This window comes from Branchiostoma belcheri, unplaced genomic scaffold (genome assembly GCF_001625305.1).
Source record: "Branchiostoma belcheri isolate BF01 breed outbred unplaced genomic scaffold, Haploidv18h27 scaffold152, whole genome shotgun sequence".
Taxonomy (NCBI): Eukaryota; Metazoa; Chordata; class Leptocardii; order Amphioxiformes; family Branchiostomatidae; genus Branchiostoma; species Branchiostoma belcheri.
This window is the reverse complement of record NW_017802958.1, coordinates 593,749-611,097: the sequence shown is the minus strand read 5'-3', so window position 1 is coordinate 611,097 and position 17,349 is coordinate 593,749. Positions and strand designations below refer to the sequence as shown.

The 17,349-nt window shown below is 40.5% G+C and overlaps 2 protein-coding genes across 3 annotated transcripts in view; one reads left to right on the top strand and one right to left on the bottom strand.

Annotated features, from left to right (window-relative positions):
- Window positions 1-10,846, bottom strand: part of LOC109465544 (GDP-fucose transporter 1-like) — an 11,672-nt gene extending 826 nt beyond the window's left edge. For both annotated transcript variants that reach the window (XM_019762901.1, XM_019762902.1), the window contains exons 1-6: window positions 10,580-10,846; window positions 9,860-9,920; window positions 7,162-7,302; window positions 6,628-6,744; window positions 5,498-5,606; window positions 3,844-4,387 (exon numbers count right to left, since the gene is read on the bottom strand). In XM_019762901.1, coding sequence (XP_019618460.1) covers window positions 3,844-4,387; window positions 5,498-5,606; window positions 6,628-6,744; window positions 7,162-7,302; window positions 9,860-9,920; window positions 10,580-10,737 — 1,130 coding nt within the window. In that variant the 5' untranslated portion in view covers window positions 10,738-10,846. The remainder of the gene's footprint in view (window positions 1-3,843; window positions 4,388-5,497; window positions 5,607-6,627; window positions 6,745-7,161; window positions 7,303-9,859; window positions 9,921-10,579) is intronic.
- A 354-nt stretch (window positions 10,847-11,200) lies between these two features.
- LOC109465547 (dolichol-phosphate mannosyltransferase subunit 3-like) overlaps window positions 11,201-17,349 on the top strand; it is a 10,713-nt gene continuing 4,564 nt past the window's right edge. Inside the window, exons 1-5 of the mRNA XM_019762904.1 lie at window positions 11,201-11,355; window positions 12,089-12,211; window positions 12,647-12,676; window positions 13,309-13,386; window positions 14,984-15,101. Coding sequence (XP_019618463.1) covers window positions 12,092-12,211; window positions 12,647-12,676; window positions 13,309-13,386; window positions 14,984-15,037 — 282 coding nt within the window. The 5' untranslated portion in view covers window positions 11,201-11,355; window positions 12,089-12,091 and the 3' untranslated portion in view covers window positions 15,038-15,101. The remainder of the gene's footprint in view (window positions 11,356-12,088; window positions 12,212-12,646; window positions 12,677-13,308; window positions 13,387-14,983; window positions 15,102-17,349) is intronic.

Genomic DNA, 17,349 nt, shown 5'->3' with positions numbered 1-17,349 from the left:
CGGGGGGGGCGGTCCGGGCCGAGTACATGTTGTACTGTACTACATGTGTACAAGTATACTGTACATAATGTATTTGTACTACGTAGGAGCCAAAGACAAAAAGCACACGCACACGATAAGGAACTTCATTCACAAACTTTATTCAGACATTTCGATACAGTTATTAATCAAGATGTTGTTGTTGTTGTACATAACAACGTAACTCACGTTACTGTTTTCTTTTCTTTTTCTACAGGCACGAAAGCAACTTCAAAGTTACGGCTATTTTAGCGACATTTGCAATAGGCTGACGCTGTGCTAACATGAACATTACAGAATGAACTTGATGTACATCTACACAATAAAGACGTTTGTCGGGATTACGTTAGAATTTCTAGGTTACTAAAACAAAGCTTCACCAAAAAATTTAACGATACATAATCATAAAAGTAACCTGTAATTACATATGTCCGAAATTCCTGACATAACAAGTCGATAAAGTAAACAGAAAAGTCTTAATCGTACGTAACAACGTTGCAACGGAACAAAGGAAAACATAGCATAGCATAGCACCGGAGCGTGGTCAAATTTACGCTATCCCATTCCGACAGCCATAGCAAGACAAAACTTGAGCAAAAAGGTCTTCAAAAGCTACATCGATACGATACATAATCATAAAAGAAACCTGTAGTTCTGTAAGTCACAAATTCTTGTCATAACAGGTCGATAAATAAACAGAAAAGTCCGAAATTGTACGTAAAATGTTACACCAGAACAAAGGAAAACATGGCGCCGATGGCGTGGTCGATGCTATCCCGTCGTACATTGCGGTCACATTGGCGGCGGGACATTCAAATGTGTCACAAACATTACATTACAAAGTCTTATTTCTCGTGCTTACAATATTGTCCATGTCACAATAGTGAAAATCTTACTTGTTGCGCGGCTGGAAGAAGCTGGTTATCGTGGACTGCTGCTTCTTGGCATACAAGTTGTGATGGTAGATTTCCGCTTCCATGGTGGTGAGGGTGCCGTATTGAGCAAAGTCCCGCTCCTGCATCCAACGGCGCAGAACATCAAGGGCGTGGTGGACCTCTGCTGATGTTACTGCTGGTGTAGCGCTGGAAGTGTCCACCTCTTCGGTCTCCGTCGGCGTCTCGCCGGCTCCCCGGGCATCTCGCACCTCCTGGCACAGTTCTGCGTCGGTGAGTTCACCTGTGCACTCAAGGGCGGCATCGATGTCCACGAACCTGTTGAATTCTTCCGTAGACATTCCTGCTGGCGGCTCGACTGCGGCTTCAGGCTCATCCTGTACCTCGGTTCTGCTGAACCCACCCTTGCGGAAACAGTTCTGGATGGTTGTGTCGGTCACCTTCTTCCACGCTTCTCTCATCATGTAGATTGCGTCCAGTACCGTAGTCTTCTTAGCGAGCTGGGCTGCAGATTCGACCTCCAGATCATCCACCGCGTGAATGATGCGCGTCAGCATCTGTGATCTGTAGAGCGACTTGAAATTGCGAATGATGCCTTGATCTAGCGGTTGTAGGATGGACGTTGTGTTTGCGGGTAGGAACACCAGCCGGATGTTCCTTAGCTGCACGTCTGGGTGGGCCGTACAATTGTCAAGGAGCAGCGCAATGTTCTTCCCTTTTCGGCCCATCTCACGGTCGATCTTCTTCAGCCAAGCTCGGAACAGTTCACCTGTCATCCAGGCCTTCTTGTTTGCCTCGTATGGCAGTGGGACGCGCTTTCCTCTGAAGCATCTGGGATTCTTGCTGGTCCCGATGACGAGCGGCTGGAGTTTGTGTGTACCGGTCATGTTGGCTGCCAGCAGTACAGTGAGTCGCTCCATGGCCTTCTTTCCCCCGTCGACCGCCTCAGTCTTCTGGCACAACGTACCCTTGGGCAGGGCCCTGTACAACAGTCCTGTCTCATCACAGTTGTACACGTTGTCAGGGTCGAATTCTTCCAGAATCGTCGGCAGAACGTCTCTCGTCCAGTCCTGTGCAGACTGCGTGTCAGCGTCTTTCTTCTCCCCATGGGCCCTCTTGAATACGATATCGTTGCGTTCTTTCCAGCGACTCAACCAACCGTCGGTTGGGTTGAAGTCAGTTATCCCCAAGGCCTCTGCAAGGCCCTTGGACTTCTCCTTCAGTATAGGCCCAGAAAGAGGAAAGTTCTTAGCCCTTGCGTTGAGGAACCAGCGATACAAGGCCTCTTCGACGTCTCCGACCTTGCCCTCTCTCTTCCGCTTCCGGTTGGGGTTCTTGTTGGCTTCCCACTGTTGTAGGATGTCCTCCTTATTCTTGTACGCTCGGCAGACCTGCGGCTGTGAAACACCAAACCTCTTGGCGACTTCTGTCTGTGACACTTTCGGCACGCCGTCCAGCAGTTGAATGACCTTAACTTTGTCAGCTAAAGTCAAGTCCTTCCTAGTCTTCCTCGGCGTGGTGGTGGACATTGTGAAAACTGACGTGACGCACTCGGACATGAACTCAAAAAGAATGAGACAGAAGATCGAGGGAACCCCATTTTTATTGAGTACAGTAAGTTGTCTGCTTAAACTTCAACAAAGGAAATAAAAAACTCTTGATAGTCAATCATAAGCCGTGCGTGTTCCTTTGCAGTGCCGACTCCCCTCCCGCGCCGCTTGCGTGCGGGCGGGCGGTCCTTTGTAGTGCCGACTACCGCCGGAGCCGCCGACTACCGCTCGCTTGCCGGGATTCTTTGTGGCCCCAAACAGACAATTTCGTTAATTTTGATGGTTTAGTGGCTTTACACAAACATTTCATACGATCCTTGCTGACTCTTAACGTATTTTTTCTGGACATTATACGATAGAATCGGACCAAATTCTATACGATACGCCGGAATATACGATAATGCGCTATACAATTATGCATTGTTTTTACAATGGTGTGAATGGTAAATGGTTTGGGGTTTTAGAATTCTATACAAATACCCGAATTATACAAATAAAAGGTATACAAATAAGTGGAATCCCCTGTATCTTGTTTTCTTTCTTGTTCTTCAAGTGTAAAATCATGACTACCACCAGTACTTGTTACATAGTACAAAAAAGGGCTACTTTTGAAATAAAATATCTTCAACATTCTGCAGTTGAAAGAACGTTTGATGGAATGAATTTTGACAAATGCATACAATCACAATTTCTGCAACTTGACCCTCTTTAACTGACCAAGCAATGCAACAAATATACATGTATCATTGCATCATGAACTTCTGCACACAACTGTACCCTTTTTTTTACCATTTTCCAATAGCTTTAGTCAGAAACCTATTGCCGCAATCACAGTTCAAATACAGAGATTTTCAGCCAAACTCGCAAAATAACTTGTTTTAGGGGCAGAATTCACATCCCAGACTGTGTGGTGTGTTTACTTCCTTCACATATCAACCTTATGTGATGGTGGTAATATTTTGTTACAGATGACAGTACTGGGTATATATGATTGTATTTCATACACAGAAAGTGTCATTTAATATAAAACACTGTGCAAATACAATATGGTAAGTAACCAACTAGCCACCATGTACAAATCATAGTAAAGTGTTGAACATTATTCGAACATGAATATAGAGAGATAAAATTTCCGATGACCACAGTTGCCTTCATCAGGACAATTAATGACCAATTTCTTCCGAACGTAAAGTAACTCTCAATAGTTACAGTTACAACATAGTGCCAGGTAGTGTACAATGTCCGCTGTTTCTATTTGATCCCTCTGCACTTATTGTGTTGGAATAAAGTTCAACATTCTGCTATGATTACTACCACCACAGAGGAACTTTCATGATTATGTACAAATCACTACAGAGTCTAACACAAGTTGTGAAACTTACACCTTATTAAGATCTCCATTTTTCCTGTCGTCCTCTATTTTCATCTCTGCTAACGCCCTCTTAGACTCTTGGTGCTGCTTCTGCATTTCCGAGTGGCGTACTTTCGTGTACGCCGCCGAACCCCCCATCACCAGAGCGTTACTCAACCACCACAGGACGGTTTTCACGTCATGAGAGTGCACGACGGCTATAACGGTCTGTGCGCACGCTTTCGCGGTCCCGCTTATGTTATGTGTGAGAGGGCTGGTGACTTTAATCTGGAGTCCTGTGATGTAACCGATAGCAAAGCCGAACACACCGGATAGAGTCATGAGGGACCAGAACTTGGAGGACGTGAGGTGGGGAAAGTTAGCGAGGACGGAAGCTTCACCGAAGATTAGGATGAGAGGGATGAAGAGGATGACAGCGTTGATGTTGTTGTAGTACGTGAGGCGCCACACGTTACTGTCCACACATGGGAGGACCTTCTTGGTCATGATGGAGTTCAGACAGACAAACAGACTGGCACCCACACCGAAGACCACTCCAATCACGGACAGGGTACCTGCAAGTAAACACCAAAAGATTGTAAACATTGTTACATATGTAACAATGTGTGTTGTTAGTATTAGTAAGCATTGTATTATCGCCGGTTCTATCCCCTCCCTCGGGCGGAGCCGCGGTCACCTGTTCGAACACGTGCCAGCGCACGTGCCAGTGTCGTGTTCGAACAGGTGATCTATGCTGGTACCGCTCGAGGGAAGGGGCTGTAGAACCGGCCGGTTACAAATGGAATAAACCAGTTGAGTGCGTTCACTGTGAGTGGTCGCCTATCTTTACACATATATGCAACTTTCTGGACTTCCCATTGTCTTTATGAGAAATTGGCAAATATATTTTCATACTTTATGACTTGACAAGTAAAGCTGTTTTGAGAAAAAAGATTTAAAGAATTACAGTACTAAGATTTTCTTTATAATTTACTCGGGTATAGGTTTGGGTCTTTCTGTCATTTCTGCTGGAAATTTTTTTTTATGGGAATAAAAAATTCCCAATTTTGTGCATTTTGAAAATAATATGTATTGTTTTTTCTGTTGGTTTTACAAAAATTAAAGAGGTTGAGTCCTGTAGCTGAAGAAATATCCTTTTGTCCCATATACAGTTATTTTCCTTCCAAATTATTCCACGGCAGAGACAGTCGCTAGATTTTAGGGTGTGCAGCTTTGATTTGATTTGATTTGATTTATTAGAGTTGCAACAAGTACAATACTCGTGGGCCACAGGCAGCGGGGGCTGGTGTTGTGGCCCACACACAAAACAATCACAAGCACGCAAACAAGACACACATTTAAACCTAGTATATGTATATAAAAATAAGTATAAGGGTACTAAAAATAGCATGGAATAGCTTTGAATAGAAGCGCCAAATTAACTGGGGTGTGCCCCCTTAAGTATCCGTAATCTGTAGGCAGTCACCCAAAATCAATGTAATTTGTATCGGTACATTACCCATAACATGTAATTGTCATTGTCAGAGACTGAAGTTGTACCCTCGAAAATTTGGGTAGGTCCAATTCTTTGTGTTGGAAATAATTACAGTTTAAACCTCCTATATAATGACATCTACCACTACAGATGAACTTTTAAGATAAGGTGTTCCCCTGAGTGTACTGACCTGCTGCCCCCTCCTGGTCCACCCCCAGTACAAATCCTGAGATGATGACCAGACAACAGATGATGGCCTTGAGTGACGTTGTCTGCTTCAGAACAAAGTAGGTCAGAACCTGGAGGGGAAGGAGAGCAAGAGAATCTTCAAAACATTCAGGGTATACGTCGATGTAGGTTATAGCCCCACTGTGTCATACATTTGGGACCTTTCACCAACCTTGCCCCCAAACACCAGCAGACTACAATTGGCTGAATATGAAGTTTGGGAGCAGTCTGGCGAGATTTAGGCACACCTATTTTTATATACCAATACGAATTGAAACAAATTTGAGTTAAAGTTGAGTAAAATTTGACCATCGAACACACACCTACATTTTGTAACACTACTCCTGAATGGCTGTCTGGTGTTCTGCTGATTTACAGTTGAATACCAGCCAACCATGTTCGAACCTCCAGACCAACCCCCGAATGTTTGAAACATTTTGAAACACTTTAGATGACGCCGTCAAATAGTATCATAATACCAGCCGACTTACCTTGACCTACTCCTAACCAAGGTTAGGGGGTGCTTAGCTAGTGTTTGGTGTTTAGCTAGTACAAATTTGTGAATGTGTGACAGAGGCTTTAAACATCCAGGTAATGAGATACACAAGGGAACTACTAGTAATATTACCCAAGTGACTTGACAGGTTTCCAAAATCTATATCCAGCTGCTTGCTAATTGAGTAACACTAACAGTTTGCATTAAAGCTATAGAAGGTTGATTGTCCGATCCACAATATCATTTTCTCAGGTTTATTTAGTGAACCCATTTTTCTTAAATTTCTGTGATAACTATGAAAACCTACTTATGTATGTTTTTCATCTACATGTATTACTACATCCAATAAGGTTTGTACGACGTAAGATCGTCGTAGTTTGTACGATTGTAAGATTGTAAATACTTTAATTTGTTGAACCAAAGTGATACCATATCTGTAGAGTCCGACAGGATTGTAATTTTGTATTTCCCTACTATTAATTAATGATTTATATTGTAAACAAACATCAGAATTCAGCCCTGTATGTCAAGGCTGCGAGATATGTTGTTGATACGTTGATACAAATAAACCAATAAATAAATACATCCAAACTCACCACGTTGAATACTGTTGTGAGTGATCTGCCCACAGTGTAGAAGGCCACGCCCACGTACTTCAGACACAGGTTGTTAAACGTGATCATTCCAACAAACACCACGGATAAGGGCAATACCTGCAGGGGGGAGGGTGGTGAACAAAAACACAAACATTTGCGTGTGAATAAAAAAAAGTTTGGCAAAAATAAACTTGACTTCTATTCATTATGAATTCTACGTGGTCATGAAGGTTGAGCAAATGACACATTAAATTTAAACACACCGAGTATGGTATGGCGAATAATAATAGACTCATTTTCATTTCTTCACATTTTCTTCTTTTCCTTTGCAATTGACTTTGCCATTCTATGTCACAAGTATAGTTTTCCAATATTTTTTTGCAATATATTTACTCTTTTTGCAGTGGCTTTGTAGACTTAAAGTATGGCAGAGAAATGGAAGCGGATAAAAAAATTACTGCACACGCGGATATCATCCATATTATTTATCAATCAAATCGACATGGCCTATAAATATAATGTATGCGTCCCCACCTCCCGGGATATCTTCTTGTCCAGGTGCACAGGTGGGAAGGAGATGACACCTGGCACCAGCCTGGAGAGGAGTCGGAGCAGCAGACACAACAGTACCGACACCAGGCACTGGTAGAACGTGATGAACAGTGGAGCCTCCAGCTGTGGAATAACACGTATAACAGAACAGAACAGGTCAGTTTCTGTGAATAGCTTCATCAGGTTGGTAAGTCACTGAATAAAGAGACTCTTTTACACAACCAAAAGGCAATGTTTTGGTGACTGTCTGTCATCTTCCTCATCAGGGCATTGTAGATTAGCCTTCATAGCATGCCAAAAACTGGGGGTCTTTAGGGTCTTTGGGATCTTTTATGTGCTATTTTCAGATTGTATATTGACAACATAGCCGGCCTGATTGAACTACCCTCAACTGGGCTAGCTGATCAGAAAACAGCCAAAGACCACCAAACCTCCAGTTCTATAAGCCTGCTATAGAGGCTAATTGTAGATACTGTTTCCTCTAAATATGTAGAGATGTAAATAGTTTGCGTTTAGGAACACATTTATAGCAGTGACGCCTATGCAGTGCAATGATGTGAACCTAAGTCAGAATTGCCCTGAGGAAGGACATAAGGTCACAAAAATATCGGCTGAATAAAACACCAGTCCTAGTTGTGTAAAGGGAGTCTCTTCATTCAGCTTATTGTTAGCACTTGGGTTAAATCAAACAATTCTGCTGTATATCTATAAGATTCTGGAGTGGTATGATTGGTCAGAAAAAAAAATTAAATTCAGAATGATTGGCTACTTTCTGACCTATGGTCTATGTCTTCTGAGTATAAATAGAACAAGGTGTTGGTTGTTTCGACTTATATTTTTATAAAATTCAGTTGTAAACAGCTACTCGTTCAAAAAGGGCTAGAATACTGCCACAACTTGACAACACAAGTACTATAGGGCTCAAAATACCAGTGAAGGTTAGGTACAGGTAGACATCAGAAATACCTGCACAGCTCCAATTTTACCTGCACTAACCTGCATATACCCAGTACATGGACCAGTGCAGGTTAGGTGCAGGTAGACATCAGAAATACCTAGCACAGCTACAATTTTACCTGCACTAACCTGCATATACCCAGTACATGGACCAGTGCAGGTTAGGTGCAGGTAGACATCAGAAATACCTGCACAGCTCCAATTTTACCTGCACTAACCTGCATATACCCAGTACATGGACCAGTGCAGGTTAGGTGCAGGTAGACATCAGAAATACCTGCACATCTCCAATTTTACCTGCACTAACCTGCATATACCCAGTACATGGATCAGTGCAGGTTAGGTACAGGTAGACATCAGAAATACCTGCACATCTCCAATTTTACCTGCACTAACCTGCATATACCCAGTACATGGACCAGTGCAGGTTAGGTGCAGGTAGACATCAGAAATACCTGCACAGCTCCAGTTTTACCTGCACTACAGTAATACATGCTGGTGGTATTTTGAGCCCTGAGTGATCTGTCTCTATCTATGCTGAAAACTAATCTTTTCATGCAACATTCTAATATAATTAACACTATAACAGGAGTGATAGAATCAAATTAATGACAGACAAAACCTGCACACAATATTGCAGAGGGAGACAGCATGTGAAGACAAATTTTTGAAAAGTGGCTTCTTGTAATTCGGAATACATAGACAGTAACAAGTGATTATATTGGTTAAGACTAGTTTGAGCCAAATTAGAAAAGGGACAATACAAAACAATAGAAGTCTTGGGCATCAAGGCAGAAAAATGGAAGTGCTTTGTCGATTGCGTGGTAGCATGGTGGTACTCAAAGTTTGAACAAAATTCATCAAATGATGTTCAAAGCAGATGTTACAAAAAAGTTAAGGAGTCGTAAAATTATTTCTACATGAGCAGAACGGCAGCTTGAAGAACTGATGAAAAGTTTGGATGAAAAGTGCAAAAAAAGATCAGTGTTGAAATTGAATCAATCAGCATCATCTGAGATAGCTCAAACAGTCTGTCACAAACCATTTTCCCCTCACTTGCTGTCTTCAAACTCTGTTAGTGAGGAATAACAGCAATAAAATTGAGTACAAAATGAACTGTGTACAAATATTTCAACATTCTACAATCTATTCTGTCAGCAGACAATATTCAGACAATATATTCAACTTGTACTCAAACCTCCTACCTTCTAAGTAAAGAGACACAAATTCTATTTTGTAAACATTGTGAATGTGAGGTCCAATATACGCATGTACAATAGCTCAAAAGACATACACAAGACTTTGAAAGAGTGTGTCATGTGCATCGGCCATACATTCTAGGACAACAATTTAAACGTCATTATGAAAGGGTGGGGTGCTCATTATATCACCAAGGACATCACGTTATCCTTTATATTAGCCGCGGCGACTGTTGCAGGGCTTCTCTTGCTTGCAGTCTTTTACATTAGCCCTAACAACAGTTGTTAGGGCTAATGTAAAAGACTACAAGCAAGAGAAGCCCTGCAACAGTCGCCGCGGCTACCTTTATATCACTTTACACTTTCACCTTTTAGACCTGGTTACAGCCCTATCATGTTTCCAGGTCATACCATCTCCTTAAGAAGTGGTTACTATGCTTGCATTCTGTACCTGTTACATGCAATTTGGTAGATATGTACTAGTTAATTAAATTGTAACAAATACAAAGAAATGATTGGCCTACCTTCAGTTCTTCTCCACTCAGTAGGTACTTGTTGAGAAACACCATAGTGATGGACACGACCCTGTATGGTAACAGGAGGGAGAAAGAACAGTCAGAACATTCAATCAAAGGTCGAAGAAGCCGATAGACTCTATAACGTTATCTAACTTATTTTCCTAAGAGAAATATCATTTATCATACCAGTGTAAAGAAATAAGCAAGTCTTAGCGACACATGAAAAATTTACTTAAAACCCATTAAATTGATTCATAATACAGCATACTAGTACAAATGTTAATTGATTGTCTAAGGCCTCTGCAACGGAAAATTCCAAATTAAGGCTTGTAGCCAAATAATTTGTCTTTATACCACAGAACAGTGTAACTTGTGTTATGTATGTTGTGTTTGTTCATGTACCTACATGTATTTACAGTACTTAGGAAAACATCACCTGGCTTAAAGTAAAGTATCCTGGAAATACAGTATAATTACCAACTAATTGAAATCTGACGTTATACGTTTTCTCCTAAATCTAACACAAAGTCTCTGAGTTTATACATAACGTTAGATTTTGTAGGAAAGCTACTGCAGTACTAGTATTTTCGATGCCATGATTGTTATAATTGCACTGCCACGTCTACACCCAACACAGTTTAAACAGTACCACAGATTAAATCTCTCTAAGCTTGTTGTCACAGATTACAAGAAAATAATCCTAAGTGAACACAAATTATATCTCACCAATAAGCCGAGACCACCAGTGCGATCTTCAGAGATTTTCTCAACATCGACTCTTGTTGGACGTTCTCCATGGTTCTCAGGCCGTAGTTGTACCCGCTCTGCGCGACCCTGGAGTACTTAAAGGCCCCCGAACTGTCCCCCCGGGGCATCCTGCGCATCAGACACCTGATCTATTGAACAGAAACAAAAGGTAGACAACAGGTTGGACCAGTTCAGGTTTACCTGTACCGGGCTGATTTGGATGACCCTCCCCTCTCCGGGAGGTATCTCGACAACTATTCGTATACGTGGATACGCGTAACTTTAACAACAAAAATTGTCTTTAAATGTTAAAATTATTGATGTTTGTAGGCTGATATATCCATTAAAAATATCTTAATATAACTTGTGACATTGAAATTATTCAGAATGATTATTTTTCAAGGATTAAATATTCCCTATATGCCTTAGACTCTATGTGACAAATAAAGAGCTATTTTTTTACTGAACGTAATTTTACGACAATCGTATATTTCTTGTTTTCTCACTGTCAAAATAATGTAGATATGTAGATATTTGCTGAAATATCAATATGAAAATGCAAACTATCCGCAATAATCTATTGAAATCATTATTACAGTGGACTAGACATCTATTTTAGACAGTACGATTTACGGTAACATCTGTTACAGTTCAAAGGTCACCAGCTGACTGGGAGCTTTTTTTTCCAAAAAAAAAAGAGACGTGGCGAAACTTTTTCCTGCGTTTAAAGCTATTTTACAGCAATCTGAGACACGGTAAGCTTTGAACAAGTACGCTATAGTCTAACCATATCTTTGAGCTAGGATTTTATTTGAACATCGGAGTTTAGGGATAACGAAACGTACAAATATCTGCTAGCTAGTGTAGTGTGCAATTTCTTCATGATGTTGCATGTTCTTTCGTTGCATCATGTTCAAGTCAAAATGTACAAAACTGTGATGCATAAAACAGGAACTGCTCACCATGTTCTCACCTTTTCATAGACACCAGAAGTCAGTAGTTCTGCAGCTGCACTGTTCTCAAACCATACAGGGCAGCTAGCACGTAGACCAAAATAACGGTCCCTATAATTATATAGTATAAATTTGATTGTATGGATGACAGCCACGCGTACATGAATATTCGTCCGTTTCCAAAAAAAGGTTATTTTCGACCTACTGTAAGTTGTACAAAGCAGCTGCAAAATTAACAAATATATTGCCTTACATTGAAAAAAGAAAGGAAAATGATACGTCGTAATATGGAAAAAATATGAAAAAAATGTGAAGAGGTGAAAATTAAGTCTATTATTTGCCATACTGTAATCTGTGTGTTTAGTCATTTGCTCAACCTTCATGACCACATAGATTTCATTATCATAAAGGCAACGTATTTTGCAAAACTTTTTTTACTCGCACACATGCAGTTTTGGGGTTCCCAGAGGATGTCATCCATGTAATCAAATCAACATGGCCTAACGGTCTGTAATAATGCTCTGTCTATGACCAGGTGATGACGAAGTTACTGCAGTGGTTGTTGGGTGTGGGACTGCTCCTGGGTACATGGGCATGTCTGGTGTGGGACCTTGTACCAGCACAACTCTCACCACAGTGGAAGGAGGTCGTCTGGGTGGTCAGTATCTCTCATGAGTATAAAGTTGTTTTATCTGGAAATTCATAATAACTTTTTGTATGGGATTTAAGAAATTGTCAGTGGCGCAGTTTGGGCATTGGACTCAGAACTGATATGTCCCGAGTTCAATTCTCACAGTACCCCAATGCTTTGCCCTTTTGAAAGAAAGGCACTTTACACAACGTTACCTTCCCCGACAGTGGAGTGATGCCCTCTGAGCCTTTTTTGGCTAATCTGTCTCAATGTGTGCACAAAACACTATAGATTTGGGGAATTGGTGCACCAATGTGCTTTAACATCTGAACATTTGCCACCAAGAACCGTAAGATTTAATTTTTTTTAATCCTTTTTGGTTTGATCCTTTTTTTTTACAGTCAGGAACCTCCTTGGGAATATACATTTGTTCATTTCTCTCTCTCTCTCTCCCCTCCACAGGCACCCATGTATCTTCTCATGAGTTTTGCAGTAAGTATCCTCTACTCATCAGGACACTTGTTGCAGCCAAGCAGATGTTGGAGAGAGCATTGTGAACATTCTATCTTATGTCCCATTTTGCTGTTGCTACTCCGTAACCAATGGGGTTTCCAGAGTGGGAGTCGCAACAGAAAAACGGGGCATATGATAGAAAGTTCACAATACTCCCCACCAACCTCTGCTTGGAAGATTACTAATAGCTGTGAATGATGCCATAGATCTAGAGCATTATATTAATGAAAGGCATTTACATACAGAGGTATAGAGGCATCCCCTAATATACATGTACATACATGTAATTATTTATGTACAGTCAGTACTATAGTTTACTGAAAGTAGGCCAATCATATATTATTGAGCAATTGATGATATTTTATAAATCCATTCTACATACACATTTTGTAACACTACTTGAGCCTAAACTCACAGGCTGATTGTAACACCTTGTCAAATCAGCACTCTGACACAAGAAGGTTTAACTCTAGATGAAATATATTCTAAATTCGAATTCAAGCTACAACATACAATTGCATTGTTTGCTCACTTTGCTGTAAACCGTGTTATCACATAGAATTACAGGTATGTATTCATTTACTAATCCCCACCTTTTTCCTTTATTACAGTGCTACTCATTAGCAACTATTGGCTACAGAGTTGCCACCTTTAATGACTGTGAAGATGCTGCCAAAGAGCTCCAACAGGTCAGAACTCTCATGATGCTTCTTAAAGGCATCCAATGCAATTTCAGGGTAGCAAAACGACAAAAAAAAAATACTCTAGATCTAGATGAGGAAATTTGTCTGATACTATATAATTATATATAGATATTTACAGTGCATTCCTTAGCACATTTTTTCCTTCATTTTGTATACTTGAAGTATTGGAAATAGCCCCAAAACAAGCTATGTGAGGAATCACTTTATTTTTGGGTACCACTCATACATGTAAATAGCTAAAAGCAGCACGATACAAAACAAGCAACCATTTCCCAATAGTAACATTACACTTTTGCCTCACAGATATCAGTATGCTTTAGGATAGGTTTGATTCAGCTTAGGCCATGTTGATTTGATTATATGGATGACATCCTCGTGTGCATGAATTTTCGGCCGTTTCCAAAAAAAAAAGTTTTCAACCATACTGTAAATCGTACAAAACAGTTGCTAAATGAGCAAAAATATACCATAAGTTGCAAGGAAAACATTTAGAAACGATACCAATGTCGTAGAATGCCAAAATCAAAGGAAAAAAGACAAAAATGTAAAGAAATGAATTCGAAGAGTAGATTATTCGCCATAACATATTCTGTGCCATTTCTTCAACCTTCATGACCACGTAGATTTCATAGTGAAAGCTAACTTTTTTTTTTTGCAAAACTTTTTTTTTATTTGCACGCGCGCATCAGTTTTGGGGTTCCCAGAGGATGTCATCCATATAATCAAATCAACATGGCCTTACTACAATGACCAGAAAATTGACTTTGAAAATCCAGTTTTGCTGCCCTGAAATTGCATTGGATGCCTTTAAAGCTGCAGTACCCTGTGCTTCAATCTTTTAAGGGGGCACACCCCAGTTTATTTGGGGCCTCTATTCGAAGCTGCACACCCTCAAATCTAGTGACCGTCTCTGGCGTGGAATAATTCGGAAGGAGAATAACTGTATATGGGACGAAAGGATATCTCTTCAGCTAAAAGACAAGCTGAGTTTGGTTTCTTCAACCTTTTTAAGTTTGGTAAAATCAACGGAAAAAACATTATTTTCACTCCAAAATTAATGCCCAAAATTGCGAATTTTCGCATAGGATAATCCCCCCCAAAAAAATTTTCCGGCAGAAATGACTGATGCTGGCAGAAAGACCCAAGCCTTGACTATACCCGAGTACATTATAAAGAAAATTCTAGTACTGTAATTTTCTAAACAGTCCATGGCGCGAGGGGTTGCAAATCCACCCCTACGAAGCCGCAGAGCGAAAACTAGGTCAAATGGGCAGATTACACTTGGCGCGCAAGGATACCCGGAAGTAAGGTTCGGAGCCAAAAGAAATTTTCACCCCAAAATCACCATTTCTTACACTCTGCAGCCATGTTAATGTTTAATGATACTTCGTGGCAGTTTATAAGAAATGTCACCTCAAACTTGGACCCTCAAAACCCTTTCGTTACTTTTTTACAACGGACTATCGCGGACCCCTGTCGCGGAAGAACTGGGGTGTGCACCGTTAATCATCAATTCAAGAAGTCTACATATTTGTTTATCTTTTATTTATGTTTAATGTTGTCTTTAATGTCACTCTTACAGGAAATTGAAGAGGCAAGAAGAGACTTGGCTAAGAAAGGCTTGAAGCTTTCCTGATTGGCATTTTTGTAATGTTAGATATTTGTTCTACAATGTAATTGAAGAGGACCAAACTACATAAGTAAAGACACACTGGCAATTGTGTAATAAGTTGACTTTTAATGTATGATATCAATGTCTGTATTTTCTATGACCTTGCAAAGATAAGGCCTTGATTTAGAGTTGTATCTGATGAAGATAATTAGGATGTCTACAGTTGGCAACTTCTTGTTCACTGCATGTACCGGTAATTCACAAAAAATGTAACTACTTTTAGAGTAATTTGTAGAATCTACAAGTAAGTGTAAAGTATTCTGCCTGTTAGGACATTAACAATATCGTAGATGGCAGCACATTTTTTTTGATAGTATGAAGTCAACATAAATAAAATGATGCAGCAGACAAATGAATTTAAAACAAGTTTAGCTTAAGTAAGAAGTATCAACAGTTATAGTAACAAATACAAGCAAAGCAATAACATATTGCAAATATAATTTCAATCTAGAATAATGTAGAGCGAGTACATGTATTTTTCTTGCAGCTTTATACCATATGCTCTGGAATGAATGTTGCACAATTATTGCAGATTAAGAAATAATTTATGGTTAAAAAAAAGATAGCGCACTATATATCTGTTTTGTATTATCATTCTGCTCACTGTGTCAAAATAGAACCTATCAACTTTTTATACACTGTGTCTATGTCATGTTTTATATAATATCTTAAATAGCATCTGTGTGGTACTATAGACATAGCAGATCATAGATTTTCTTATTTCAGTATCATATCAGAATCATATATTATAGATACTGACATTTGCACACATCTACAAGTATTTGTGATACCTGGAAAATTGTTAGTTTCAAATGCAGCAAACATTGGACTCAATTGAGTATTATATTCAGTATCTAGGTACTAATATGGGAGGCAGCTAGCCTGGAATCCAGTCAGGTCAGCTTTGGTCCACTCACAAAGTCTCTTCCCTGCCACTTTGGGGGTGGACCAAAGCTGACAAGACTGGATTCCAGGCTAGAAGGCAGCAGCAGGAAATTTGCAACGTTTTTGTTAGCCACTATAGCCTGACTAATAAGGCTTTCCGATTGAACATCAGACCTCTTTGTGTACTAATTTGGTCAGAACACTTCCCTGTAATATCCAGAATTTATGTACCACCTTAAAGGCAACCAGTGCAGTTTTTAGGGCTCGGAAACCCGAGTTGAAACCACACTATCCTAATGTATATTGACCTTCATGGAGTAAAAATACCCAAAATTCTGACGGAAAATGGTTACAGGACGGGCCCTGGTCTGCTTTTTAGGGTACCACCCAGAAAATAAAGGACTCATCTTGGGGCTTGTTTCTGCAGTTTTAAAAGCCCAAAGTAAGAAATACTGACTCAAATGTGCTAATGTGAAGCAGTGTGTGTCAATATGCATAAAGATTGCCTTATTCACAATATTTCCAGTTTTGCTCACCTGAAATTGCATTGGTTGCCTTTCATGACATTAGCCAGCCCTTAAATTATTCTCCCCTTTTAGCCTTGATTACACATTGCCCACTAGTAGTAGGGTCTGTGAAAGGTCTACAGTTCTACAATTGACTAGTGTTCATAGTACTGCGTACCTAAACCCACATTTAGGTTCAGGTCCAGATTCAAGTCCAGAGGTTTAGCTTCAGTTCTGGAATTGTAAGTCTGGACCTAAACCCATGGCAAATACAAAATTGCACTTGGCAACCTTGCAATGTTGTCTGGGTGAAACTTTGGCCACATAACATGGAGCCCGTTACTTGATGCCCGATGGCAATGTTTTCTTCATTTTGCAGATTTTGCAATCTACGGAAGGTTTTAGATGGTTTGGAAAGAAAAGGGGTGTGTGAAATGATCTTTTATGGTAATAAGTCCGGACTCGGTTCTTGACTTTTAGGTTTTATGGGACTTGAACCTAAACATTCTTACAAGTCTGGATCCAAGTCCAGTGAACCGGTACACAGCACTAAGTGTCCATCAGACCAGGGTTCTAGCGACAAGTCACAAAGTTCCCACAATTGACGGAAAAACGGGTGCTGGCTAGACCCCTGCATCAGACCAAGTCTGACCGTGTGAAGATGTCGGGAAAGTCTGCCCAGATCTGACCAACGATGAACTTGTCGGCCTCCCCCTCCTTCTCCTCCTCCCGCTGGATGGCCAGGAAGCACTGCTGCAGGTCGTCACGGCGATGACGATGCTCGCGGTACGACGTGTTCTTCACGATACTGTGGAACAGGGACAGGTGCTCTGTTCTGATCTGTGTGGGGGGGGCAACAATGGGATAACAATGATGACAGATGAA